A 27,536-nucleotide genomic window follows, 5' to 3' on the forward strand; every position below is an offset into this window, starting at 1 on the left:
TGGTGCTCTGTCTCTGCCTAGTGGCCCCTAGACTACCTGAAGATTAATGAGTCTGCTACAGCCTTGGCTAAGAGCCACGTGGCTTGTAGCTCATGCAGTAGAGGATCATACACTAAACTTCAGAGGTCCCAGGTTCGATCCCGCCTGCCAACAACCGGGGTCTGTCGGCGTTACGCTAGCAGGCCAGTGATGGCAGTGTCATGGTGACACCTGCCAGCGGGATGGAATTAGCTGGCAATGTAGTTAATTACCCATCTGCTAATATGCAAGTAACAAGCCTCTAATGTGTAATTAATCACCATTCACAATACAAAAGCCAGTCAGAGCAGGAGTGGGTGCTGCTTTGCCCTCCACGGGCACTTGGATTTGAACCCTTTGCTGGAGGGCAGCCAGTCAGAAGCAAAGCTATCCCCAGCTGCCTTCAGTTCATTTTGGGGTTCTTAGTGGCCCTCTGACCAGAGAGGTTCTTCCTGGCCCGTGTTGGCTCTGGGTTGGGTGGGAAGAGGGTCTTTTTCCCATTCCCTCCCTGCTCCTCCGCACGGGCCTGCAAGCTGCCCAGCAGTATCTCATTGATGTAGCTTAGTGTTTGGTTGTTGAAAACCATACTGAGGTGATCCACTCCAGGCAGCTCCACCACATGCACTCGCTGCTTCTGCTGCTTGTCCCATCGGTTGCACAGCTTCATGCTGCGGGTGCTGACGGTGTCATCCCCGTCCCCATAGACCACGTCCACGGGGTCCTCATAGGGGAAGCGCTCGTCATAGATGTAGGTCTCCACTGTTGGGAGGCCCGTGCCGTAGAGGCAGTAGGTCTCCACACCCGGAGGAGGCAGCCCCTTCAGCAGGTCCTTGGTGTCATTCCACATGTACCAGCCATCCTCAAAGTTGACGTCGAGGAAGAAGCGCCGGTAGTCCCGGTACGTGTAGTTGTAGGATGGTGTGGAGATAAAGACATGCGATTCGGGCCAGGCTATGTTGGTTGGGAACATCCAGGGGCTTGTGGTAGCCATGCGCTGTTCCTCACGCAGCTTGATGTTTGTGACCATCGGGATGCCCTGGTTATCTCCTGCAATTCACACAGGCACTCATCAGGAACAGCAGCTCTAGCAAAATTAACAGCTGTCCCAAAGCAGTGTACAGACTATACATACAGAGATCATTCACTGCTGAAATGCAGCCACCTCGGGGGGGCAGGAGGAGGGGCAAGGCTGCTGCTCAACAGGTGCGCTGTAATTCAGGGCAGGCGGCCAAGAGAAATATTGTTTTGAGGTAAACTATTGGATTATTAGCTAATTCAAATGATGGAACATCCAGCAGCACAACTCTTAGCACCTTGTAGCACCGGGGTCATTCCTGAGTGTGTGGGGAGGGCGCCCCCTACAGAGCACCCTGCCCTGCTGCAGCACAGCACCCGGTAGCACTGCACTGGGGCATTGGGGTCAGCACTAACTCTAAGGGGAGAACAACGAGGAGACCTTGTGGCACCTTAGAGACTAACAAATTTATTTGGGCATAAGCTTTATATATATCTTGTGCTATATGCCATCATGTGCCAGCAATGCCCCTCTGCCATGTACATTGGCCAAACCGGACAGTCTCTGTGCAAAAGAATAAATGGACACAAATCTGACATCAAGAATTATAACATTCAAAACCAGTAGAACAACACTTCAATCTCCCTGGACACTCAATAACAGATTAAAAGTGGCAATTCTTCAACAAAAAAAACCCATCAAAAACAGACTCCAGTGAGAAACTGCAGAATTGGAATTAATTTGCAAACTGGACACCATCAAATTAGGCCTGAGTAAAGACTGGGAGTGCCTGGGTCACTACAAAAACTAATTTCCCTCTGCTGATACTCACACCTTGTCAGCTGTTTGAAATGGGTCACCTTGATTACATTGAACTCATTACCATTGCAAAAGTGATTTTTCCTCCCTTCTTGTCAACTGTTGAGAATAGCCCACTTCCACCTTAATTGAATTGGCTCATTAGCACTGACCCCCCACTTGGTAAGGCAATTCCCAGCTTTTCATATTCTGTGTATTTATATCTCTCTACTGTATTTTCCACTCCATGCATCTGATGAAGTGGGTTTTAGCCCACGAAAGCTTATGCCCAAGTAAATTCGTTAGTCTCCAAAGTGCCACAAGGTCTCCTCGTTGTTTTTGCTGATATGACTCTGAAACCTGTCACTATCTAAGGGGAGAGCACTCCCTATGAATCACACACACCACTCCTTACAGCCACAGTCCTTCCCTGCTGGGCATCTGTCCCTGCTTATCATAGAATCATAGAATATCAGGGTTGGAAGGGACCTCAGGAGGTCATCTAGTCCAACCCCCTGCTCAAAGCAGGACCAATGCCCCAGATCCCAAATGGCCCCCTCAAGGATTGAACTCACAACCCTGGGTTTAGCAGGCCAATGCTCAAACCACTGAGCTATCCCTCCCCCCTGCTTCTCTAAGCCCAACCAGAAGTGTGTGTGTTGGGGGCGGGTGAGGAAAGGGTTTTGTGCCGGGGGAGTTTCTCAGCTGGTGGTGCTGGGTGTCCAGCAGGAGGGGAAAGGGTCCTAAGCCTGTGTTAGGTTTTCTGAGCCGGCTGTGTGTGTGTTGCGGGTGGAGGGTGTTTCCAAGGGTGCTGGGCAGGAGAGCCAACTCCCCTGGTTTTACTGCAAGTCTTGCCATATTTGGTGTATTTTGGAAAGACCCTGCTCCTGGAATCCTGTGATTATTCCAGAGAATGTCAGCGTCCTTTAAACCAAAAGTAAGTTTCTGACCCTCCTGGCTGTGGAGAAAGGCATGAAAATGTGACTCTAACACAGTCCTAAAGGCTCAGACACCAGCAGGCAAAGGAAAAGCACCCACGTCTTTTTTCTAAATGTCATGATTTTTGAACTTCTGGGGTTTACAATACTGGGTAAGGGTACAGATACAACGGAGGGGGGACTGGCTGTGCTGGCAGGGTTGGGTGTGTGGGAATGGTGAGGGACGGTGGGCCTAGGGCTGGCCAAAAAACTCTCAACAAAATGTTTTTTGTCGGGAAATGTCGATTTGTTTCAATGGGGACTCTTTGCAGGAACGTATTGGCTGTGACACAGCCTTCATCAGGAGAGGACTCTGGTGCACGATGGAATGTCTGGTGGGGAGGGAGACCTACCCCAGATCAGCCAATGGGCCACGTTGTATAACTACAAGTCATCAAGCCAGACAGAGAACAAAACCACCAGGCTCTGTAGGCCATTGGGGTGAGTGTGCACCTGGGATGTAGGAGACACAGGTTCACGTCTCTGCCGTTCCAGGGGAGTGCCCTTATGCAGGGTTAGAGAGTCAGTGTCTCTGGCCCAGGGATTATTTATACAAAGTAGAAGAACATCAACAGGAGAGCCTGAGAGATCCCTGCCCCAGAATAGCCCCTTGCCTGCTGATTAGGAGGAGGGAGAGCTTAGTTCAAGTCCCCCCAAATCAGGCAGAGCAGGGTCTTGAACCTGGGTCTCCTGCATCCTAGCTGAGTGCCCTAAACACCAGGCAAGGGGCTATTCTGGGGTGGGGGAACTGTTTCCCAAGGAGCTGTAAGTGGAGTGAATTGGGAGGAGGGTGTGCGTGGTACGTGCAGGGAATAGCAGGTAGAGCTTCAGCGGGAGTCTTTTTACTGTTCCTTTCCTACGGCAGGCATTTCCTCCCCTGCCTGCTCAGACGTGCTCGTCCCTGGCCAGTGCAGCAACGCTACCCATAGCAAACCTTGGGTGGGCTCCCTGTCACTGGACTTGTGCTCCCTCAGGGACAGTGCGGTCAGACTCCAGGTGGTTGGCGAGCTCCCGATGGAGCCATTTGCAGCCCCCTGCCCACCCTGTACCACCCTGGGGGCTCTACAACAGATTCCCACCTCCTCACTACTCCATGAAAGGAAGGCAGGAAGTGGACAGTGGGAGCCATCACTCACCGGAGGCCAGGACGAGCATGGACTTGACGGCCCCGCCCCAGGGGGCACCGAGGGAAATGAAGCCCGCGATGAACCGGTCTTTCCAGGCCTGGGGCTGCTGCCCCAGGAAGTAGAGGATGTTGAGGTTGCCCATGCTGTGTCCGAGCAGGAAGACCCGTCTCTGGTAGGTGTCATGCATCTCCTCAATCAGTGCCTTCAGGTTCTGGAAATACTCGGGCTGCTGGTCTGGGGAGAGAGGGGCATTGTGCTGGGGCAGGGCAGCCATGGCCAGCAGGAGCAGCTCCCTAGAACCCGGCACAATGAGAGACACAGCAACCCAGGCCTGGACCGGAGGGGCAGCAGAGGAAACGCACTGGGGAGCACTCAGACAGGCCCCCCCACTAGAGGATCACTCCCTGCGGGGTCCCCCCATTCCCGCACTATATGATCATTCCCAGCTGGTTTCCCTCCCCCCACATCTCTCACAGCAGGGCCCCCCTTCCCCTCAAGGGTGTCTCTTTCAGGCTCTCTCACCCTGCTCCCCGTCAGGCTTGCTGGCCTGGTTTCCCTCCTGGGCACGGGGCTCTCCCTGGGCGCCAAGCTGCCAGGGTGGGTGCCCTTCTGCCTCCCTCCCTGTCTGTCTGGGCTGAGGCGGAAGCTGGTCCCAACCCTGCACTTACTGGGCCCAATCCTCCAGTCGTAGGGGGCAGCCCGTACTGTCTGGTCCCGCACGTAGCCATTGTTCACCAGGTTCTGCACCAGGGTGTGTAGGTAACCTAGAGAGAGACAGCACAGAGACTGGGGGGACCCCGAGAGAGACAGCATGGAGGTTGGGGGGATCCCCAGGGATACAGGGCAAGGATTGTGGGGTCCAAGGAGGTACAGGGTGGGGGTTGGGAGGCTCTAGAAACATAGGATGGGAGTTGGGGGCAGCCGAGAGAGAGAGCTGGGGGAGACAGATAGCATTTCCTGGTGCAGACATAGTGTGGGAGCTGGGGGTCCTTGGCCACGCATTGTTGTCATGATATTTATTTAAACAGTGACATGTAATATATCGTTTGGAATCTAATAACACACTGGTCATTAATACCACTGTGAAATGTGTGTCACAAAGCTGTAGGTGAAATTATGGATGCTTTCTGATCTTGCCTCTTGGAAACTGTACAAAGACAAAGCCAGACGCAGGTGTAGTGTGTCACAAGGGTTTCAATAAGGTGAAGAAAACCCTATTCTGGCTAGTCCAGATTTTGAACTCTGTACAGATGCACCAGATGTTGGTTTAGGTGTAGAACTAATGCAGTCAAAGGAAACTAACAAAACCACCCCTGTTAGGCCATAGGAACTCGGGCAGCTTCTCTTTAGCAAGAAGTTCAGGGTCCCAACTGACCACTCCCCATTGGTTTGCTTGCCCAAAACCAAGGGATCCAATTCCAAGCTGCTATGGTGGAGCATGACACTGCAAGAATATGACACATAAAGAGAAAAGAAAACCTGGCCGCAGATACCCTGTCCTGCGTGCTTGGATGCTGGCTGTTGGTGCCAATGGCCGTACCACACTCACATGCCATGAGGCAGGATGGGGCACTTGCTCCAAACCAGAGGGGGTCCCTTTTTCTCCTACAGGACACGCAGGAGACCAAGCAGACGGTTCTGCAGAGGATCCAGCAGAGGCAGCAGCGACGGTGAGAGCTGGGGAGGCTGGAGCGGAAAAGGCTGCTAATGGAAGAGAGACGCGTGGAGCTGGAGGCCAGGCGTCTGAGTGAGGAGGCAGAGTTGGAGCAGCGGAAGCTTGCTGACCAGGCCCAATGCAGGCAGCTCAGACAGAAGAGGAGGGGCAAGTCTCACCCGTGGGACCCAGGAGGAAGGACATAATGGCATGCCTGATCAGGGGCTAGCAGACCACCCGATGTGGGTATGATGGACCCCATCACTCTGCCTGTAGCCTGAGGCATTCTGGACACTAAAGGTTACTCTGGGATTCTGACTGGGGGAATGTGGGAAGTGATTTTTTGGTGTGTTGTTTTCTGTAACAATGTGACAGGGTTGAGCCTGAGGACTCAGGTACAAGCCTGCCACGGCCAGACTCAGTGGTCAAGGGGGCAAACCCTCACTGGGGAAACCGAGTCAGGGTTGAGTGTGTCTGTGGCAGGATCTGCTAGGAGTGGGGGACCCTGTCATATTTAGGTAAATAGCTGTGGGCTAATGCCCCACTGAGAACAGGGAAGAGTGCTGGGAGTGGTAAGACTCTGGCACAGCTGTGGGCCAGAATGCCACTGAAATCAGGGAAACTGAGGCACAACTGGACAGTTCTGTGACCCAAAAATTGTAGGGTGCAGTGAGACACTGGCACAGCTGAGGGTAGCCGGGGGCCAGCACCCTGCTGTGAGTAAAGAAGACTCAAGATGATAAGAGACCTGGTTTCACACCTTTAGGGGTGGCAGAACCCTTTACTGGCCTGGGTGACCCAGATGGGGGAGAAGCAACCACCAGGGGGGCATGAATGCTAAGTGCAGGAAACATGACCCCCAGTCTGTGGGCTCAGGGGGACTTTGAACCAACATCTGTGGAGTAGCCAGTGGCTAATCCTATGGGAGGGGTGACAGACTGCTCTGTGTCAGGCCTGAGACACAGTTACCTAACTCACCGTTGTCATAACCTGTACATACAACCTGGTAACACCCTGGTCCCGACACTCAGTATGTGGTGTATGTACGGGGTGCGTACACAGAGTTATAAATGTGTGCTAGAATTATGTTCTTAACATGTGTTTGGTAAGCAGTGCATAACCCGGTCTGCCCCAGAGAAAGAAACGTGGATTTGCTCATCTGGTGGTCAGGCAGAGACAACGAAGGCACATTTCCATGAAAGGTAAACAAAGCCATCAGGAGATTTCGTGGGGAAAGACCACTTGACGGCGCATGATAGGAGAGAGAAAAAGCCATTTTAGCATCCATCACGTGAGGGTCTAAGAGCCAGAGCTCTGAAATCACAGAATGTTGGATCCTTCAATCTTTGGGAGCTGAGGCGAGGTGAGAAAAGACTGTCATTTGCTGGAATTACGTTTTAGTCTCAGAAACGTATTTTTGCTTTTGATTGCTTGTAACCCTTCCTGTCTGTATCCCTTCTACTTGGTGTCACTTAACCAGGGCCGGATTAACTCTTCTGTGGGCCCAGAGCTATTAGATGTTGTGGGGCCCCTGTATACAAGTCTTTTTTCCTAATTTAAAACAAAATTATCGCAATTATGGCATCGAGGGTATTAACGCTATATGAAACTTGCCTTTAATTAACATAAAGCTGTTCTGTGGTTACATTTCAGTCTTAAAATATGCAGAATATAGTTAAGTTAATTCAAAATAGCCTGCTTCTTACCTTAGAACAGCTGTTATATTCGTTTCATTTTGGGAGGGAGTTTGGGTGCAGGAGGGGGCTCCAGGCTGGGGCAGTGTTGGGATGCAGGAGCGGGTTAGGGGTGCAGGCTCTGGGAGGGATTCTGGTGCAGGAGGGGATTCTGACCTGGGGCAGGGAATCGGGGTGCGGAAGAGGGTGTGGGGTGCAGACTCTGACTGGGAGGCACTTACCACGGGCGGCTCCCGGCTGGTGGCGCAGCAGGGCTCAGGCAGGGTGCCTGCCTGCCATAGCCTCATGTCATTCCTGGAAGCAGCTGGCTGCTGACACATCTCTGCACGCCCCTGTGGGAAGGGGGACAGCGCATCTCTGTGTGCTGCCCGCACCCACAAGTGCCTCCCCCGCAGCTCCCATTGGCCAGGAACCGGCCAATGGGAGCTGTGGGGACAGTGTTGGGGTGGAGGCAGCGTGCGGAGCTGCCTTCCCCCCTGCCAGGGGCCACAGAATCGTGCCAGCAGCCAGCCGCTTCCGGGAGCGGCGTGGGGCCACGGCATGCAGGCAGCCTGCTGGAGCCCTGCTGCGCTGGGGCCTCCCTTAGCCCAGAGCTGCAGCCCCTAAAGCCCCTGTGTTAATCCGGCCCTGCACTTAGCCCTATGGCTTTTTGTGTAATGTGCTTGTTTTTCTTTTAATATGAACTGACAGTGCTGTGATTGACTTAAGAGTGTCAGACAATCCCTAGTAAAATGAACGAGCTGCTGTTTACTGTCTCTCTAAAGGAGAAGCAAACTTAATTACTTCTCTGAGCACTCTAGGAGCGGGCTGGGCAGTGCAGGGCAGATGGGTTGGGGGAAATTCGGGACTGGCGAGGGTTGGGGGTACCTTGCAGAAATTAACTGGGTGGTGGAAGCCAGGGTGTAACCTGCTGGCTTGTCTGCTGGCTGTGGGTGTCTGGGCTGTGAGCCACATGGCAGAGCATTCAAGGCACCCACAGCTGCAGGGCAGGTGGTGACATAGCCTCTCACTGGTCAGGGTTGAACCCCAAAGCATCACAGGGGACTCTGGCCCTTCACCCAGATTGCATTCCTCCCCACTTCTGGGCTGTGGGCAAGCTCCTGCCTGGCCTGCCCAGTGTCTGAGTCCCTCTGGCCAGAGGCGTTGGCTCAGTGCATTCTGGGCACTGTGCTCTGGGTCTCCTCACTCCCTGGGATGGTTATGCCTAGTGGCATTGTATGGCCCTCTCCTCTCAGACGCGGGTCACTGCACCATGGGCTTTGCAGAGATCTTGCATCCGCTGGCTCTCAGCTTCCTGCTGCCCGCTCCCGGCTGTGGGGTTGGGCTGTGCAAGGGTCCCAGAGCTGGGACAGACTCAGGGATAAGGGGTAATGGTCCTGGGCTTCAGAGAGCCCTGCAAAGCCAGGCCTGGGCAAATCCTGCAGCAGGCAGGGACCCTTTTCTACTGCTGGGCACCAGCAGCAGGATCAGCACCCTGGGAGCTCCCCCCAGGCCATGAGGACCCCTTGCCTTGGACACCGAAAAGGGCACCCCTCACCTGCCAGCTTGCTCTTGTCCAGGTACTCCACGGAGTAGGTCTTGCCAAAGCCGGGCACACGGATTTGCACCCCAGGCGCATTGGACATCTTGCCGGTGCTCCGGTTATACACCACTCTGCAAGGACAGGACAGGAGATGGCAGGTGGGTGGCAGATCCACCCTGCCAGGGCGCAAAGGCGAGGCCTCTGGGTGGGGACAGAAATCCAGGCAACCCCCATCCCGCATGGGAAACACCCTGCTTGGGAATTGGGGATGGGAGTTGGGAATAGGGCTTGTTTCTAGGGCCCATTGCTCGCTGCAGGGTACGTGTCAGCCCTGAATAGCCGATGAGGTGGCTGTTAAGATTTTGCATTATTCGTGGGTGTGAAGGCTAGAGGAGCACATTGTGACCAGTCTGTATATCCTGGGCCAGAGGATCTCACCTAGGGATCCCTGCATCGGTCCCAGCCCTCCCAGGTGAGCTAGAGCAGGTCAGGTGCGTTGCAAGGGGCACAGATGAGTCCTGGTCAGCTAGAGGCAGAAATCCCTGGTGACAATGCAGGAGACCTGCTGTGTGGGGTTAGGAGATGGGGAAGAGGTGCCCCATAACTTGGCATTTCCTGGCTTTTTAGGGTTTGCCGTGGCGGGAAGGGGGGACCAGATTGACCCAGGCTGACCCCTCCGAGGTGAAGGTTCTGTTTTGTTTATGTAGGAGGATTTTGGGTCGGGGGGGGCAGGGATGCCCTCTGGACTCCCCCTCCGGCGTGTGGGGACAAGGAGGGAGTACCCATGTCTGAGGTTGCAGGGAAGAGGGGGTTAATTGCTTGCGCGGAGAGGCCTGGTGAATCCATCTCTACTCTTCCCAACTCCAGCACAATGGAGCCTGTGCTCCGGGGCCGGGGAGCCTGTCGAGTGCTGATCTCTGACCTGTGCCCGCCAGGCCAGGCCTGGCTCTCAGAGCAGAGGAGTCTGTCCAAGCTGCACAGCGTTAACAGACACTGGAGAGCCCCTGGCCCTGGAACTCAGAGCGTCTCAGGCCCGGGAACCTTGGCCACCTCTCCCCAGCCGAGCTGAGCTCTGTCACGTGGGCCCTCTTCTCACAGCTCCCAACCCTAGAACACAGGGGGCAGCCCTTTCCCCCGAGCGTCGTCTGCGGCCTCAGACCCGCTGCAAACACAGAGCCATGGTCTGGCGATCTCGACTCAGCGGCAGCCTCGCTTTTGCACGGCTAGCAGAGCCCTCAAGTGTACCACAGCTTAACCGATCTGAGGGAGGGGGAAGCCGTCCTCATTAAAACAGCCTGGCGAAGGTGCACTGTGGTGGGAGCCAGGAGACCGTGAGGTCAACTCTCACCTCGGTTTACATTTGCGTGTGTGTCACAGCCCTGATTCTGAGCAACACCTGGGGGTAGGTAAGAGCCAGCCTCCCTCTTGCACAAATGCGGTAACTGGGGCGATCTCTAGTTGCTCTGGGAATAGAATCCAGGTCTCTGACAGCCGACCCCAGTTGCAGACTTGTTACCATTCCGCGTGCTGGCGCTAACCACTAGTCCCCACCCCTCCCAGAGCCAGGAATAGATCCCAGCCCAGGCCTCTATCACCAAGCTAGAGGAGCTGCTGTGACCTGCTAAAACAATGGCTTGTCCAGCTCTGACAGTGAAGGCAGAGAGCTACTCCAGCAAAACCTCTAAGGAATGGGAGCCATTTCCCCAAGGGCAGCTTGTGGCACCAGTCCCGTTGGAAACAAAGGGAAACAGCAGCTATCTGCTAGGGACGCCTCTTCCACTAGCTACATAGTGTCCGTCTTTACTGCAGGCATGAGCGTCTTCACAGACTCACAGATCCCAAGGCCAGAAGGGACCACTTAGGTCATCTAGTGTGACCCCCTGTAGAGCACAAAAACTGGCCCAAAATAATTCCTAGAGCAGGTCTTTTAGACAAATATAAAATCTTGATTTAAAAATTGCCAGTGATGGAGAATCCACCACGCTCCTTGCTAAATTGTTCCAACGGTTAATTACCCTCACTGTCAAAAATTGGCACCTTATTTCCAGTCTGAATTTGTCTGGCTTCAACTTCCAGCCATCAGATTGTGTTAGACCTTTCTCTGCTACATTGCAGAGCCCATGGTTAAATCGTTGTTCCCCACGTAGATACTTACAGGCTGTAACCTTCTCTTTGTTAAGCTAAATAGATTGAGCTCTTTGAGTCTATCACAACAAGGCAGGGATTCTTATTTTTTAATCATTCTCATGGCTCTTCTTGGACCCCTCTCCAACTGATCACCATCCTTCTTGAATTGTGGCCACCAGAACTGGACATAGGATCTCAGCAGTGGTTGTACCAGTTCCAAATACAGAGGGAAAATAACCTTCTGCTCACACTCAGAATTCCCTTGTTCATGCATCCCAGGATTGCATTAGCTGTTTTGACCACAGCGTCGCAGTGGGAGCTCATGTTCAGCTGATCATCTACCACAACTCCCAAATCTTTCTCAGAGTCCCTGCTTCTCAGGATAGAGTTCCCCATCCTGTAAGTGCGGCCTACATTCTTTGGTCCTAGATATATACATTTATGTTTAGCCACATTAAAACATAGTGTTTGCTTGCGTTTTAATATGGCTAAGTTTACCTGTTTACTAAGAGAGTCAGATCGCTCTGACTCAGTGACCTGTCCTAGTCATTATTTACCACTTCCCTGATTTTTGGGTCACCTGCAAACTTGATCAGTGATGATTTTATGTTTTCTTCCAGGCCACTGATAACATTTTAAATAGCGTAGATCCAAGAGCCGATCCCTGTAGGACCCCACTGGAAACATACCTCCTCAATGACAATTCCACATTTACAGTTACATTTGGAGACCTATCAGTTAGCCAGTTTTTAATCCACGTAATGTGGGCCATATTAATTTTACATCATTCTAGTTTTTAAATCTTCAATCCTATTTGGTAGCTTTGGTTCCTGTGATGGGGTATATAGACCCCACACTGGGCAGCACAGCATTAATGAGCTCTTGTGAGCTCGAGTGGCCCCATCCCATCACACCTGTTGGAGAGGGAGCTTAAAAAGGGCAAATCCAGCACAGCTGATGGGAGAGCAGATCTTTGGTCCTCAGCCCTTGGAGCAAGGCCGGAGCGCCTCAGCTGGCCACTGTCCTACAACTCCTCCCTGAAGGAAAGGAGAGCACAATGCTGATCCACTTTTGATGGGCCTATTCTTCCGTATTAGCCTGTGAGCCCCGTTGGGGCCACAGATTTCCAGAAGGAGCTGAAGAGAGAGCCTTGCCCCCCTTGGGGCAGCTCATGTCTGTCCACGTCTTTTGTCTTTGTTGACAGCCCCAGAACCTGCTGAGCCCCTTCAGACTGCACCAGTGTGGTGGAACACCCTCACAGCGCTGGGCAGAGGCTGGAAGAGTGCGAAGCCTGGCCTAGAGCGTGCCTCGGGGAAGGAATGCAGAGACAGACGCTTTGCCAGGAATGGGAGTAAGGGCAAATAGTGACTAAGATAGGAAAAGCACCGACTGATATTGCTTAATTACGACCTAACTTCCTTAGATGTGCAGTGAAGGAATGTTGGTGGTAAGTTTTAGTGGCATGGAAACTGACCGAAAACAAACCAGCCATTTGGGAACTAGAGGGCTATGGGAAAAGGGTCAGATATAGAACATTTCTTAAAAGGCCCATTAAAACAAGGTAATGGGTTCACTTGCAGATCTCCAGGAAGTGCACCTTGCTCCCAGGTGGTGGGGTGGAAGCTGGTGAAGAGGCAGTGTATTCTCCATGCAAATTGAGAGTTCGAATCTCTTCTGCATGGGAACAACAGGACCCTGCTTACATCCCCTGTGCCCTCAGTCCTCCCGACCCTGCACTGGATGCAGATGGGAGGACACAGAATCGGGGCCTAAAATGGTGTATTGGAAACTCTGTTAAAATTATAAACTATCACTTTACATTCTCAGGGGTTTGCCCCAACCTGCTTGCAGGCTAGGGGGCACTGTAGGGAAGTGTGTGATCGGGGTCTTCAGCAGCCAGACTGCAAAGAGCTGACTTAGAGCAATTTGGGCCTCTGCCTGAGGGAGCAGCCTGCTTTGTCTCTCTCTGGTTTCGGTGCATTAGGGTTCTGGAGGCTAAGAAATAAAGCCGTCTCTAACTTCAGTTTGTATGCTGTGAACATAACACCTACGGAGGTTAAGAAACAATTCAATGACTTAGGCTAATCAGAGATCAGTGGCCTGCCTTTGCAAGATTTATATTTATAAGAGTCCCAAGCGAAGCCCTTGGGAGCTGTCACGGGCCAGGAACTTTCCTTAATTCCACTTCCATTTTCCTAGTGCTCGTTTCTAGGCCTCGCCACACCCCGTCTCACTCTACAGACCGTCTCCCTGCTCTTTGGGTATTCGCAGACCCTCACCATGTCCCTCTGAGGAGCCCCCAGTCCCAGCCAAGTGGCCACACTTTGCCCTTCCCCAGAGCCCATCCCTCCCGGCTGTGAACCTTCTCTGCTTCCCTCTCCATCGCTCCCACCTGGGGATGGCTTTCTGGGATGGAGGTGCCCAGAAGGGGATGCAGCATTTCAGGTATGGCTTCACCAGGGTCCTACAGAGGGATGGGGCAGAGCTGCTGCTCTTTGGGGTGCTGTGTCTCACTGTGGCCCTCCCAGCTCCCTTGTCCCTCCCGGCTGCAGGGCTTTTACCCCAAGCACTAGCTGAGTCCTCAGGGGACTCTCCAGATTCCCACCTCTCACCCAGTGCAGCAGAGCTCTTTATTTGCACTTCGACCCCCTCCCATGCTGCTCCCTGCATTCGTGGGGCTCAGTCCCCAGGGCAAGGAGCCGGCGCAGCTTCTGGGCCAAGCAGGCTGCCATGGCCAGGGCTCCTGCCCTGGGGCTCTGAGCAGGTGTCACGGATCCGTACTCGCAGGACAATCCCAGGAGAATCCTGTCTTGGCTGAGGTAGCTGAGAGTTCGAGGAGGCCCTGGCTGCTGTGTCCCCCCGCAGCCCTGACTAGCTGCATCTCAGACCCCCTGGATGGACCTGGCCTGATGCGGCTGCGAGTATAGAGGGAGGGCAACACTCAATGGCGAGGTGGAAGGCGCTGGGTGGGTGGGCAGTTGAAGGGCTCCCCTTGTCCCCAGTGGGCTATGGGGCCAGCTGGCCCAGCACCAGCGAGCTAGGGCTCGCAGGGACTCTCCAAGGGGAGCTCCGGGGTGGGGTCGGGCAGGAACCTGGTGTTGTCGATCCAGCAGGCGACGCCAAGCGGCAGGAACATGTGCAGGTTGATCCAGAGGGTGAAGTAGTCCTCAGTTTTGCGGTGGCACATCCAGTTCACCACTTTCGGCTTGTCCAGCTTGGCCTCCAGCTGGTTCCCCAGGCACGCGGGCACTGCGGGCACCAGAGACAGAGAGGAAGCAGTCAGTCAGACCCCAGTGCCCAGCACGACAGGTCCTGGGCTCTGCTGCTTGAGGTCTGTCCACAGCAGCCCTATGGCCGGCAGGCCCCGGGGTGCTCCAAGGGTGGCTCAGGAAGCACGGGCAGTGCCAGGAGGGCTGCACCTGCCAGAACCCATCTCTGCTGCCTAGTGTCACCATGGGGCTCCCTCAGGCTAGGGCTCCCCTAGGCGGGTGGGGACTGCATGGTTCCAGGCAGGGACGTGTTCAGACCGGGACACCTGTAGGGGGCAGGGACCACCTGGGTGCCAGGCAGCGATGCGCTCAGGCTGGGGCTCCCCCCGCATGGGCACGGCTGCACAGGAGTTGCACCAATGTAGCTGCCTCCCTGCAGCTCCTCAGTGTAGACACGCAGCACTGGTATAATAGTGAGTGACTTACATGGGTGCAGCTCACCCTGGTTTGAAACCCGACGTGGGTGTCTCTCTGGGCACGGGTGCAGACCAAAGGCTCTTGCTGCGCTGTGGTGGCCTGCTCCCCCTGGCAGCACTTGGGTGTCACTTGGAGCCTCTCCCGGATGAACCCCAAAACCACTTGACAGGCCAAGCATCCCTGGGTCCCCTAAAACACTGGGGGAGGGGCGGGACTAGTCAATCGTTATGGGGACTTCAGAAAAGCCAGTGGCGCAAAGCTGGCAGCAAGAGTGTGACCGGTCAGTGGAGCTGGGGTGCCTGCCAGGGCTAATCGACTCCTCCCCAGTTCAGCCTGGCAGGAGGAAAGCAGCCCAGGGCTGGTGAAGCGGGGGGCCCTTAGGTGGGGACGGAGGGCTGTTGGCAGAGCTGGGTGGCTGCAGTTGGGGCTGAAGGGCACCAGTAGAGCTGTGGGTGGGTGATCGATCTGTGTGCTATGCCACCAGACCACCTGGCCTCTAGCTATGCTGTCTGGCCTTCGAGAGCCCCAGGCTCGCCGGGACACAATGTCACACAAGATCATTAGATAATTATTAAGGGAATTTGTAACTGGGACTCCAAAGGTTATCACGGAGCTCAAGGGCGGCGGGCTGGGCAGAGCTCCTGCCAGCAGCCTGATGGGGGCGTGGGCTGGCAACCCGAGGATCAGTGCCTGGAGATGCAGACAAGACTGAAGACTCAGGTCCGGAGTTGGGTCCGCAGCGCTCCCGGCCTGTTCAGAGACTCCGCGCTGAGTCTCACTGATGGCATGGACTGTCCTAGGACACCAACTCATCCAGGGGGGCTTAGGGTGCTGGGACACCAGGGCTGTCTCCCCACAGGGCCAAGGAGAGACCAACCCAGGCACACGAGGGGACGAGGCAGGAGGCCGCTCTGGCTACAGTGAGAATCCAGCACGGCAGCCATGGTCTCTGTTACGGTGTCACGACTGGGACGAGGGCAGTCAGACCTATTGGTCGGAGCAGGGATCGGGTACCGGAGGTCAGAGTCTGAGGTGGTTCAGAGGGCGAACTGAGAGCCAGGGAGCAGGAGGGTTACCAGGAGATCAGGCACCAGGTGCAATCGAATAGCAAAGTCGAGGACAAACCAGGGCCAGAAGCCAGCGCACAGGGTCTGGAGTGCAGGCAGGCAGCCTGGGCTACTCAGTCAGCTCCCCGTCATGGCTTCCTGGTTTATATACTGGTATCGGCCAACCAGGGGACTGTGAGGGGCTGCCACTCCAGTCCCACTGGGTGGTACTTCCCATTGAGCCCAGCCTCACAGCGTCCTCCTGTGATCACCTTACCTAAGCCTCCCATGGCAATGTGGAAGTGTCAGAAACCCAGAACCTCTTTGGGCCTCAGTTCTAGCCCCCCGGGGTCCAGCAACTGAACTCCAAGCCAGGCCCTGCTGATGCTCCAGGGAGCAGGGAGGTTCCATGAGTGAAGCCCAGCCTGTGGGGAAGTGTACCTGTAAAGGCTCTGGCCAGAGCCAGCTGGAGTGTGCAGAGGCACGGGTTATGCAGTGCTGGGCAGCTAGTGCTCCGACAAGCACTGCGTGATCACTGAACCCCGTGTGGTACCAGCGATAACACAAACCGAGCAGAGACCCTGAGGAGAAGAATGGAGCAGGCCAAAGCCCCACCAGAGCTGAAACAGCTGGAGAAGGTTTAAACCGAGCTTGACTCTATCTGCGGGCAATGGGCCCCAGCAAAGCAGAAGGTAGCCTTATTTCCGACAGCAGCCGGTTCTGAAGCACGGTTTGCTCAGGCGGGGGAGGCTAACTATGACACCGTAGCACAGAAAGGTGAGGCGTGGTGCCCTCCAAGTCAAAATGAAACCTAAGGGAGATGTTTTTAAACACAGAGAACGAAAAGAAAGTGAATCCAAGAGAAGTTGGTGGCTGAGCTAAGACTGAAGAGCCAGTCTTGCCATTTGGGGGGGCTAATTGAGCACCTGATAAGAAACCAGGTCATGATAGGGACCTGTGACAAAAGACTGTCCAATCTCAGATGCAACATGGACTGTGCTTGCTACACCTATGGCTCAGGCTGAGACCCTGCAGAAAGTAATGAAGGCTGTTTCCAATTGAAGTGGGTTTGTCACTACTAGATCCTGTTTAGAGGCACCAGGATGGTGATTCCTAAGGTGTTATAGAAAACTATGCTAAAAAGGATACATGAAGATCATTTAGGGATTGACAACCCTAGGAGAAGGGCCAGAGATGTTTTACACAAGCCTCAAATGAACAGTGACATTGAGGAACCTGTCAAGGCTTGTTGCATATACCAAAAATACAAGCTAAGTCAAGCCAAAGAGCCTATGTTGTGGCATAGGAAAAACTGGACCCCTGGAGCATGGCAGGAAATGTGTACGTTGGCTGGAAAAAACTTTGCACTTGTCCTAGACGATGATTGTCACTTCCCTAAAACAGCCTTACAAGAAGATATTACAGGTAAGCAGGTGATTGTGCATATCAGATTTATTTTTGCTAGCCATGGTATATTTGACATGCTAATGCCTGACAACAGGCTGTGGTTTAGTGGGCGTGAATTTTAGCAGTCTGCAGTGAGGTACAGGTTTAGATGTGTAACCGCTAGTCCCCACAGTCTCTGATCCAGGGGTTTAGATGGAAGATGGTGTCAGAACTGTAAAGTGCCGAGTGAAAAAGGCTGCAGAGTCAGACTCTGACCCATATGTTAAGTTATGGCAAGGCACCAAGGAAGCATGGGCTGTCACCTGCTGACGTTTTATCCAACTGAAAACTGAAAGCAAGAGTACCTGCTCTGTTAGAAACTGACGTCAGAGTCACTGGGGACTTGCAGATGTAGAAAGAGACGCATAAGGCAAAATAAAAAACTCAGCATGATTTTGGGTCACAAGAGCTACCAGCACTTCATGAAAATGATTCCGTGCTTCTCTATGAAGGGGAACACAGGTTGCAAACAGCTGTGGGGTCCCAAGAGGTTGCCCTGCGGTCATGTCAGGTTGTCACCGCAGACGGACACATACGATGGTGTGTGGACAGGAGGCAGCGACTCCTGCCTAGCAGTTAGGGCCCAAGGTGGCCCACCCAATGGCTCATCTCTGGTGGCAGCCCCGCCTACTAGATACTGCTCTCGAGGGCAGCGTTGCCTAATGGGTACAGTTCTCAGCAGCAACCCCACCTAGTGGGTTCAGTCCATGGGCAGCAGCTCCACCTGTGGGTGCAGTTCTCAGGTGGGGTAGGGGCACCTGGGCCATCCCACTCCACCGGGTTCTGACCCAGGGCCCTGGGAGGCTGTTGCTCACCCATGGTGCCTTGCATCAGCCTCAAGTCAGCTTCCCTGAGTCACTTCCTACCTAGCCCCGACTGAGCTGTCCGGCTGCCTTTTAAACCTTGCCTCCAACCAGACCATGCTCAGCAGGGGAGGAGAAGCGGGGCCTCCTAAGCCCAGAGTTGCTCCTTACTCCCCTCCTGTCCAGTGAGGGGTTAATACACTATGTCACACCTCCCTCCCTCAGAATCAGTGCCGGGGCACGGTCCTGTGGTTCTTGTGCCCACAATCTCTTGAGAAAAAATCTGCATTTTCATGATCCTAACCTACCCGGGGAAGGCTTTCAAAGCTGTACGGCTGCCAGGAGAGGTACCACCGCATAATCCTGGGGTTGGTGTCTTTTATGGTGTTCATCCATTGTAGCAACACATGGTTGTCACTAGCCGAAAGGCATTCATTCCCCCACAAGTAGCACCTCAGAGCATCCATGGCCCATTTTTTTTTCATAGATTCATAGATATTTAGGTCAGAAGGGACCATTATGATCATCTAGTCTGACCTCCTGCACAACGCAGGCCACAGAATCTCACCCACCCACTCCTGCGAAAAACCTCTCACCTATGTCTGAGCTATTGAAGTCCTCAAATCGTGGTTTAAAGACTTCAAGGAGCAGAGAATCCTCCAGCAAGTGACCCGTGCCCCACGCTGCAGAGGAAGGTGAAAAACCTCCAGGGCCTCTTCCAATCTGCCCTGGAGGAAAATTCCTTCCTGACCCCAAATATGGCGATCAGCTGAACCCTGAGCATATGGGCAAGATTCACCAGCCAGATACTATAGAAAATTCTTTCCTGGGTAACTCAGATCCCACCCCATCTAATATCCCATCACAGGCCATTGGGCCTATTTACCATGAATATTTAATTACCAAAACCATGTTATCCCATCATACCATCTCCTCCATAAACTTATCGAGTTTAATCTTAAAGCCAGATAGATCTTTTTCCCCCACTGCTTCCCTTGGAAAGCTATTCCAAAACTTCACTCCTCTGATGGTTAGAAACCTTCGTCTAATTTCAAGTCTAAACTTCCTGGTGGCCAATTTATATCCGTTTGTTCTTGTGTCCACATTGGTACTGTGCTTAAATAATTCCTCTCCCTCTCCGGTATTTATCCCTCTGATATATTTCACTGCTAGGGCCTCCTTCTCAATGACCGAGTAGGTGGTTTCTCGTGGGAACAACTTCTTGCTGAGGTACACTCCGGGTGTTTTTCCCCGTCAGTGTTTTGGGGTAGCACTGTGCCTAGGCCCACCTCGGAGGCCTCTGTGTGGAGTGTCAACTTCTTGGTGAAGTCAGGGTGGATGAGCATGGGTTCTCAACTCAGCTACTCCTTTAGCTCCTGGGAAGTCCTCTCGCAGGTCACCAACTATGGAGCCTTCCTTGGGCTGATGTTCTTTGCCAGGTCTGTCAAGGGCACTGCGATGGTGGCGAAGTTGGGTATGAAGTGCTGGTAGTACCCCACAAGGCCAAGGAAGTAGCATACCTGGTGTTTTGTCATGCGGGGTGGCACATTTCACCAGAGCCTGCACTTTGTCAGTGAGTGATCTCAACCACCCCTCTCCTACTCGGTAGCCCAAGTAGGTCACCTCTCGCCGGACCAGCCAGCATTTGGTCAGGTTGGCTGTGAGCCTGCCTCCTGAAGGGCTTGTAGTATGACTGATACGTGCCTTAGATGGTCTTCCCAGCTCTGCCTGGAGATGATAATGTCGTCAATGCATGCCATGACATATGACCTGTGTGGGGCAGCATTTTTCCCCCACTTGGACAGTGTGACTGGGCACTCACCTTCCAAGCCCCTCCTTGTAGCCTGGGGTGGTGCCGCAGCATGCTGCCTCAGTTTCCTGTCTCAGCTGTCTCCTCAAATGCTCCAACCAGGCCACAGCATTTAAAAATAGTTTCCTTCTGGAGCTGGATCTAGTTTATTTAGTCCTTACTCAATTAGCCCTTCTAGGCCCTTCAACTGCCAGCTCCATGGTTCAGATAGTTCCCTCTCCTTGAGCCTGGAGCTCCGAGCCCTGTGTCCCTGAGCTGGGTCACAGTTCAGCCTCTCTCCCTCCCTGAGCCGGGAGTCCCCAACCCCCATCCCGGAGCTGAGTTTCAATCTCAACACTCCCTTTTCTCCCCACAGGAGCCAAGCTTGCGCCCTGCAGCACTCACCTGCAGCTGCAGCTTTCCAGGCTTCGATCCAGCATGGCACTCCCAGCCCCCATCGCTCCAGTGTTACCAGCTGCCTCTCCAACTGCCTCTCCCGTATAGCCCCAGGCCTGACCTGAGTTCATCACAGGGCCAAAGTTATTTCCCCACCTGGGGAGGTGAGCTGGCCTTGTCGCTGGTGGGGCCGAGGCCATGTCCCCTGGTGGGGAGGCAGAGAGATGCAGCGACTCGGGGCCTGCCCTGCCCTAGTGAGTCACTGGTACTGGCTGGGCAGAAGCACACTACTGGCCTTGAACAGCTGCCCCCCTCCCCCGCCAATCGTGTGCAGTGCATTTGGGATTCTGAGACTGCGGGCAGACTTGCTCAGAGGCTGCACGCCATCCACACACCTCCCACATGCTGTCCATATGCCATCCACACGCCACTGGCATGTTGCCCAGACATGTCCTACACAGCCTTCACATGCCACCCAGGCACCTCCCGAACGCCTCCCACTCACCTCTCATATGCTGATCATATGCTTCCAACACGCCTCCCACATACTGCTCACCCAGGAGCTCAGAATGGTGTTTTCTCGCATGTCAGTACATGTCAAATACACAGAACATGCCACCCACATGCCAGCCCTTCAGGGGAGATGGCAGCATCCCAGGGGTGGCCTTTCAGACACACATGACCACAGACTGAGGGCTTTCTTCCCACACCCTGACTGCAGAGACAGGCGGTTCTAGGATGTATCAGGCGAGGCATTTCCAGGAGAGATAGGGAAGTATTAATGCCCTTGTAGAAGGCGCTGGTAAGACCTCATCTGGACTAGTGTGGGCTGGACTGGTCACCTGTGTTCAAGAAAGATGAATTCAAGCTGGAACAGGTGCAGAGAAGAACTATTAGGATGATCAGGGGACTGCTGGGCCTGTCTTATGAGAGGAGACTGGAAGAGCTCGCCTAGCCTAGCCAAAGGCGTGCTGAGAGGGGCTGGTTTGAAGCTGGAGCTTTGTGAGTGGGATGATATGACGGGGCTGCCTGTGGTAGCAGGGACTAGATTCAGTGACCCAGCAGGTCTCTTCCAGTCGGATGCTCTCCCCACTCCAGCTCAAGCTGGTCTCTGCACTGGGACGTCACTCATCAAACACAGCCTCTCCCAGCTGTGCATGGGGTCAGACAAACAGGGCAGAGTCCAGCAGCAGTGTGAGAACAAACAGCACAGCAGCTTCCACAAAAAATGCCAGCCCAGCCGGGTGATGTGACCGGGCAGGCCTGTCTGGCTGCCTTCCCTTGTGGAGCGTGTGAATGCTCCTTCCAAGCTAGGGGGTGGGCGAGGCTTTGGCTAAGAGGGTAAGTGCCACACAAGTAGGGCAGAGTAGGGAGGTGACGTTACCTCTGTATATGCCACCGGTGGGACCATTACTGGATTCTGTGTCCAGTGGTTGTCCACACTTCAAAAAGGATGTTGAAAAACTGGCACGGGTTCAGAGCATAGCCACAAGAATGATCAGAGGTTCGAAAAACCTGCCTGACGGTAACAGACTTCAAGTATTTCAATCTAGCTAACAGAAGGTTAAGAGGTGATTTGACCATGGTCTGTAAGTACCCACGTGGGAAGGCGATTTCTGATCACAGGGGGCTCTTTGAACAAATTCCACTGGCTGGAAACTGAAACTAGACATATTCAGACTGGAAATAAGGTATAATTAACCACAGGCCCATGGCACTAACAGAGCCCCCAGGGGCCAGATGGGATAACATGCTGTCAGTGGCTGCAGGACCTCTTTCCATTTGTTCAGCTGCCGGCCCCTTTGCTAGGTCCAGGCCAACTCTTCTGTCACCAAATGCTGCCCTACACAACTCCTCTCACTTAGCCCCAGCTCCAGCATGTCACACCAGTGGAGGAAGCAATAGGGCAGATCCAAATTGCCACCACGCCGCCATTCAGACCGAATGTGCCAAATCTATGTGCTCGGCTGTGCTGTCTTTAATCGCTGTAACTTCAAACCACTAGAACACAGAGCCGGGACTGGAACCCAGGAGTCCGGAGCCCCAACACTCTGCTGTGGGACAGGGACAGTGCTTTCTATCCAATAACTGTGTAAGCCACTGGCAAACTGCGGGACCAGACCCCCTCGGCTCCACCTGAAGTGTACCCCTTTAGTTCACATGCGAGAGCTGTGTGGGGTGTGGCACAGGGAGCGGCTCACAGACAGGGCCAGTCAGCGGGTGAGGCACCGGGAGCGGTTCAGGAAGAGGGACAGGCGGGGGGACAGCACAGGGAGCAGCTCAGGGACAGTCAGGGAGTGCAGTGCAATGCAGTGTGGGGATTGGCTCAGGAAGAGGGACAGGCAGGGGGGTGCGGCACGGGGAGCTGTTCAGGAAGAGGGACAGGCAGGGAGTGCTGTGCAGGGAGTGGCTCAGAGACAGGGACAGGCAGGGGGCCCGGTGCAGTTCAGGAAGATGGACAGGCAGGGGGCGCAGTGCAGGGAGCGACTCAGAGACAGGCAGGGGGTGCAGTGTGGGGAGTGGTTCACAGACATGGACGGGCAGGGGGCAGGGCGCAGGGAGTGACTCAGAGACAGGCAGGGGGCGCAGTGCGGGGAGTGGCTCAGGAAGTGGAAAAGGCAGGGGGTGCAGTGTGGGGAGTGGCTCAGAGATAGGCAGGGGGCGCAGTGTGGGGAGCGGCTCAGAGACAGGCGGGGGGGCTGTACAGGGAGCGTCTCAGGAAGTGGGGTAGGCAGGGGGCGTGGCGCGGGGAGTGACTCAGAGACAGGCCAGGGGTGCGGTATGGGGAACAGCTCAGGAAGTGGGACAGGCAGGGGGCACGGCATGGGGAGCGGCTCAGAGACAGGCAGGGGGTGCAGTGCAGGGAGCGAAGCAGAGGCAGGCAGGGGTCGCTGTGCAGGGAGTGGCTCACGGAGAGGGACAGGCAGGGGGCGCGGCACGGGGAGTGACGCAGGGACAGGCAGGGGGCTCTGTGCAGGGAGTGGCTCACGGAGAGGGACAGGCAGGGGGCGCGGCACGGGGAGTGACCCAGGGACAGGCAGGGGGCTCTGTGCAGGGAGTGGCTCACAGAGAGGGACAGGCAGGGGGCGCGGCACGGGGAGTGACCCAGGGACAGGCAGGGGGCGCTGTGCAGGGAGTGGCTCACGGAGAGGGACAGGCAGGGGGCGCGGCACGGGGAGTGACCCAGGGACAGGCATGGGGCTCTGTGCAGGAGTGTCTCACGGAGAGGGAGAGGCAGGGGGCGCGGCACGGGGAGTGACCCAGGGACAGGCAGGGGGCTCTGTGCAGGGAGTGGCTCACGGAGAGGGACAGGCAGGGGGCGCGGCACGGGGAGTGACCCAGGGACAGGCAGGGGGCGCTGTGCAGGGAGTGGCTCACGGAGAGGGACAGGCAGGGGGCGCGGCACGGGGAGTGACCCAGGGACAGGCATGGGGCTCTGTGCAGGAGTGTCTCACAGAGAGGGACAGGCAGGGGGCGCGGCACGGGGAGTGACCCAGGGACAGGCAGGGGGCTCTGTGCAGGGAGTGGCTCATGGAGAGGGACAGGCAGGGGGCGCGGCACGGGGAGTGACCCAGGGACAGGCAGGGGGCTCTGTGCAGGGAGTGGCTCACGGAGAGGGACAGGCAGGGGGCGCGGCACGGGGAGTGACCCAGGGACAGGCAGGGGGCTCTGTGCAGGGAGTGGCTCACGGAGAGGGACAGGCAGGGGGCGCGGCACGGGGAGTGACCCAGGGATAGGCAGGGGGCGCTGTGCAGGGAGTGGCTCACGGAGAGGGAGAGGCAGGGGGCGCGGCACGGGGAGTGACCAGGGACAGGCAGGGGGCGCTGTGCAGGGAGTGGCTCACGGAGAAGAAGAAGCAGGGGGCGCGGCACGGGGAGTGACCCAGGGACAGGCAGGGGGCACTGTGCAGGGAGTGGCTCACGGAGAAGAAGAGGCAGGGGGCGCGGCACGGGGAGTGACCAGGGACAGGCAGGGGGTGCTGTGCAGGGAGTGGCTCACAGAGAGGGACAGGCAGGGGGCACGGCACGGGGAGTGACCCAGGGACAGGCAGGGGGTGCTGTGCAGGAGTGTCTCACGGAGAGGGACAGGCAGGGGGCACGGCACGGGGAGTGACCCAGGGACAGGCAGGGGGCTCTGTGCAGGGAGTGGCTCACGGAGAGGGACAGGCAGGGGGCGCAGCACGGGGAGTGACCCAGGGACAGGCAGGGGGCTCTGTGCAGGGAGTGGCTCATGGAGAGGGACAGGCAGGGGGTGCGGCACGGGGAGTGACCCAGGGACAGGCAGGGGGCGCTGTGCAGGAGTGTCTCACGGAGAGGGACAGGCAGGGGGCGTGGCACGGGGAGTGACCCAGGGACAGGCAGGGGGCGCTGTGCAGGGAGTGGCTCACAGAGAGGGACAGGCAGGGGGCGTGGCACGGGGAGTGACCCAGGGATAGGCAGGGGGCGCTGTGCAGGGAGTGGCTCACGGAGAGGGAGAGGCAGGGGGCGCGGCACGGGGAGTGACCCAGGGACAGGCAGGGGGTGCTGTGCAGGAGTGTCTCACGGAGAGGGACAGGCAGGGGGCGTGGCACGGGGAGTGACCCAGGGATAGGCAGGGGGCGCTGTGCAGGGAGTGGCTCACGGAGAGGGAGAGGCAGGGGGCGCGGCACGGGGAGTGACCCAGGGACAGGCAGGGGGCGCTGTGCAGGAGTGTCTCACGGAGAGGGACAGGCAGGGGGCGTGGCACAGGGAGTGACCCAGGGACAGGCAGGGGGTGCTGTGCAGGAGTGTCTCACGGAGAGGGACAGGCAGGGGGCGTGGCACGGGGAGTGACCCAGGGATAGGCAGGGGGCGCTGTGCAGGGAGTGGCTCACGGAGAGGGAGAGGCAGGGGGCGCGGCACGGGGAGTGACCAGGGACAGGCAGGGGGCGCTGTGCAGGGAGTGGCTCACGGAGAAGAAGAGGCAGGGGGCGCGGCACGGGGAGTGACCCAGGGACAGGCAGGGGGCACTGTGCAGGGAGTGGCTCACGGAGAAGAAGAGGCAGGGGGCGCGGCACGGGGAGTGACCAGGGACAGGCAGGGGGTGCTGTGCAGGGAGTGGCTCACAGAGAGGGACAGGCAGGGGGCGTGGCACGGGGAGTGACCCAGGGACAAGCAGGGGGCGCTGTGCAGGGAGTGGCTCACGGAGAGGGACAGGCAAGGGGTGCGGCACGGGGAGTGACCCAGGGACAGGCAGGGGGCTCTGTGCAGGGAGTGGCTCACGGAGAGGGACAGGCAGGGGGCGCGGCACGGGGAGTGACCCAGGGACAGGCAGGGGGCGCTGTGCAGGGAGTGGCTCACGGAGAGGGACAGGCAGGGGGCGCGGCACGGGGAGTGACGCAGGGACAGGCAGGGGGCTCTGTGCAGGGAGTGGCTCACGGAGAGGGACAGGCAGGGGGCGCGGCACGGGGAGTGACCCAGGGATAGGCAGGGGGCGCTGTGCAGGGAGTGGCTCACGGAGAGGGACAGGCAGGGGGCGCGGCACGGGGAGTGACCCAGGGACAGGCAGGGGGCTCTGTGCAGGGAGTGGCTCACGGAGAGGGACAGGCGGGGGGCGCGGCACGGGGAGTGACCCAGGGACAGGCAGGGGGCGCTGTGCAGGGAGTGGCTCACGGAGAGGGACAGGCAGGGGGCGCGGCACGGGGAGTGACCCAGGGACAGGCAGGGGGCGCTGTGCAGGGAGTGGCTCACGGAGAGGGACAGGCGGGGGGCGCGGCACGGGGAGTGACCCAGGGACAGGCAGGGGGCTCTGTGCAGGGAGTGGCTCACGGAGAGGGACAGGCAGGGGGCGCGGCACGGGGAGTGACCCAGGGACAGGCAGGGGGCTCTGTGCAGGAGTGTCTCACGGAGAGGGACAGGCAGGGGGCGCGGCACGGGGAGTGACCCAGGGACAGGCAGGGGGCGCTGTGCAGGGAGTGGCTCACGGAGAGGGACAGGCAGGGGGCGCTGTGCAGGGAGTGGCTCACGGAGAGGGACAGGCGGGGGGCGCGGCACGGGGAGTGACCCAGGGACAGGCAGGGGGCTCTGTGCAGGAGTGTCTCACGGAGAGGGACAGGCGGGGGGCGCGGCACGGGGAGTGACCCAGGGACAGGCAGGGGGCGCTGTGCAGGGAGTGGCTCACGGAGAGGGACAGGCAGGGGGTGCGGCACGGGGAGTGACCCAGGGACAGGCAGGGGGCGCTGTGCAGGGAGTGGCTCACGGAGAGGGACAGGCAGGGGGCGCGGCACGGGGAGTGACCCAGGGACAGGCAGGGGGCGCTGTGCAGGGAGTGGCTCACGGAGAGGGACAGGCAGGGGGCGCGGCACGGGGAGTGACCCAGGGACAGGCAGGGGGCGCTGTGCAGGGAGTGGCTCACGGAGAGGGACAGGCAGGGGGCGCGGCACGGGGAGTGACCCAGGGACAGGCAGGGGGCGCTGTGCAGGGAGTGGCTCACGGAGAGGGACAGGCAGGGGGCGCGGCACGGAGAGTGACCCAGGGACAGGCAGGGGGCTCTGTGCAGGAGTGTCTCACGGAGAGGGACAGGCAGGGGGCGCGGCACGGGGAGTGACCCAGGGATAGGCAGGGGGCGCTGTGCAGGGAGTGGCTCATGGAGAGGGACAGGCAGGGGGCGCGGCACGGGGAGTGACCCAGGGACAGGAGGGGGCGCTGTGCAGGGAGTGGCTCACGGAGAGGGACAGGCAGGGGCCGCGGCTGAGGAAGAGGGACTGATGAATAACCGTGAACAGCAGGAGAGAAAGAGAAGCAACAAGGAAGGCCCCGCACCAGCTCTCCGGTCCCCAGGCTGGTCCCAGGGCAGAGCCCTGCCTGATCTGTGAGGGCAGCACCTGGCAGCGAATGAAGCAATCCTTCAAAGGATTGTCCTGAGCTGGCCAGGCCAGGCTCCTTGGTCTGCTCCGTCTCCCGCAAAGCTCTCCGAGCGCTGGCTGCAGGCTGCCCCCCCCCACAAGCAGAGCCCCCAGGGAGTGTCTCCATGCTGCCGTGGGGGGGTGACCTTACCGAGTACCACGGGCGGGGTGCTGTTGGAGGGTGCTGCTTCTGGTGTGGCGCTGGGGGGGAAGAGCACGTTGAAGAGCCAGAACTGGGCCGTGGGCTGCGGGAGCCGCAGCAGCACCAGCCCGAGCAGCAGAGCCCCGTAGCCTGCGCGCCCCATGGCAGGTCCAGCCTTCTGTGCCTCCGAGCAAACACCCTTTTATTTCATCAGAGCACCGGGTCGGGCCAGGAGACGCGGGGGGGAGGGGAGAGCCGCAGGGGGACGGCTGGGCGGGGGAGGGAGAGCCGAGGGCAGTGACTGTGTGCACACACCGTCCCCGGTCTCCCGCTGCAGCCAAGGGCCCTCGGCTCGCCTGGAAACCAGCCCTCGGCCTCCCAAAAGCAGAGACACCTAGAGTGGGCGCCCACGTCTCCCCGAGCTGTCCCCCCAC

General features: G+C 57.2%; 1 protein-coding gene across 1 annotated transcript; it reads right to left on the minus strand.

The window, feature by feature from the left end:
• Window positions 1-421: 421 nt before the first annotated feature.
• Window positions 422-27,265, minus strand: LCAT (lecithin-cholesterol acyltransferase). Its single transcript, XM_077831333.1, has 6 exons — window positions 27,112-27,265; window positions 14,025-14,181; window positions 8,821-8,936; window positions 4,604-4,699; window positions 3,945-4,169; window positions 422-1,065 (listed from the first exon to the last, which is right to left on the minus strand). Exons 1-6 carry the CDS (start codon window positions 27,263-27,265, stop codon window positions 422-424), a joined length of 1,392 nt encoding a protein of 463 aa, XP_077687459.1.
• Window positions 27,266-27,536: the final 271 nt, after the last annotated feature.

Source organism: Eretmochelys imbricata, chromosome 12 (assembly GCF_965152235.1).
Source record: "Eretmochelys imbricata isolate rEreImb1 chromosome 12, rEreImb1.hap1, whole genome shotgun sequence".
In the NCBI taxonomy this organism is placed as follows: Eukaryota; Metazoa; Chordata; order Testudines; family Cheloniidae; genus Eretmochelys; species Eretmochelys imbricata.

What these genes read in the sequence shown, in the direction of transcription:
- LCAT (XM_077831333.1), bottom strand. Translation starts at nt 27,265, where the DNA reads ATGGGGCGCGCAGGCTACGGGGCTCTGCTGCTCGGGCTGGTGCTGCTG. An exon ending in TGCTGGATCGACAACACCAG is followed by an intron (nt 8,937 to 14,024) that starts GTTCCTGCCCGA and finishes CTGTCCTTGCAG; the next exon opens with AGTGGTGTATAACCGGAGCA. An exon ending in GGACAAGAGCAAGCTGGCAG is followed by an intron (nt 4,700 to 8,820) that starts GTGAGGGGTGCC and finishes GTCTCTCTCTAG; the next exon opens with GTTACCTACACACCCTGGTG.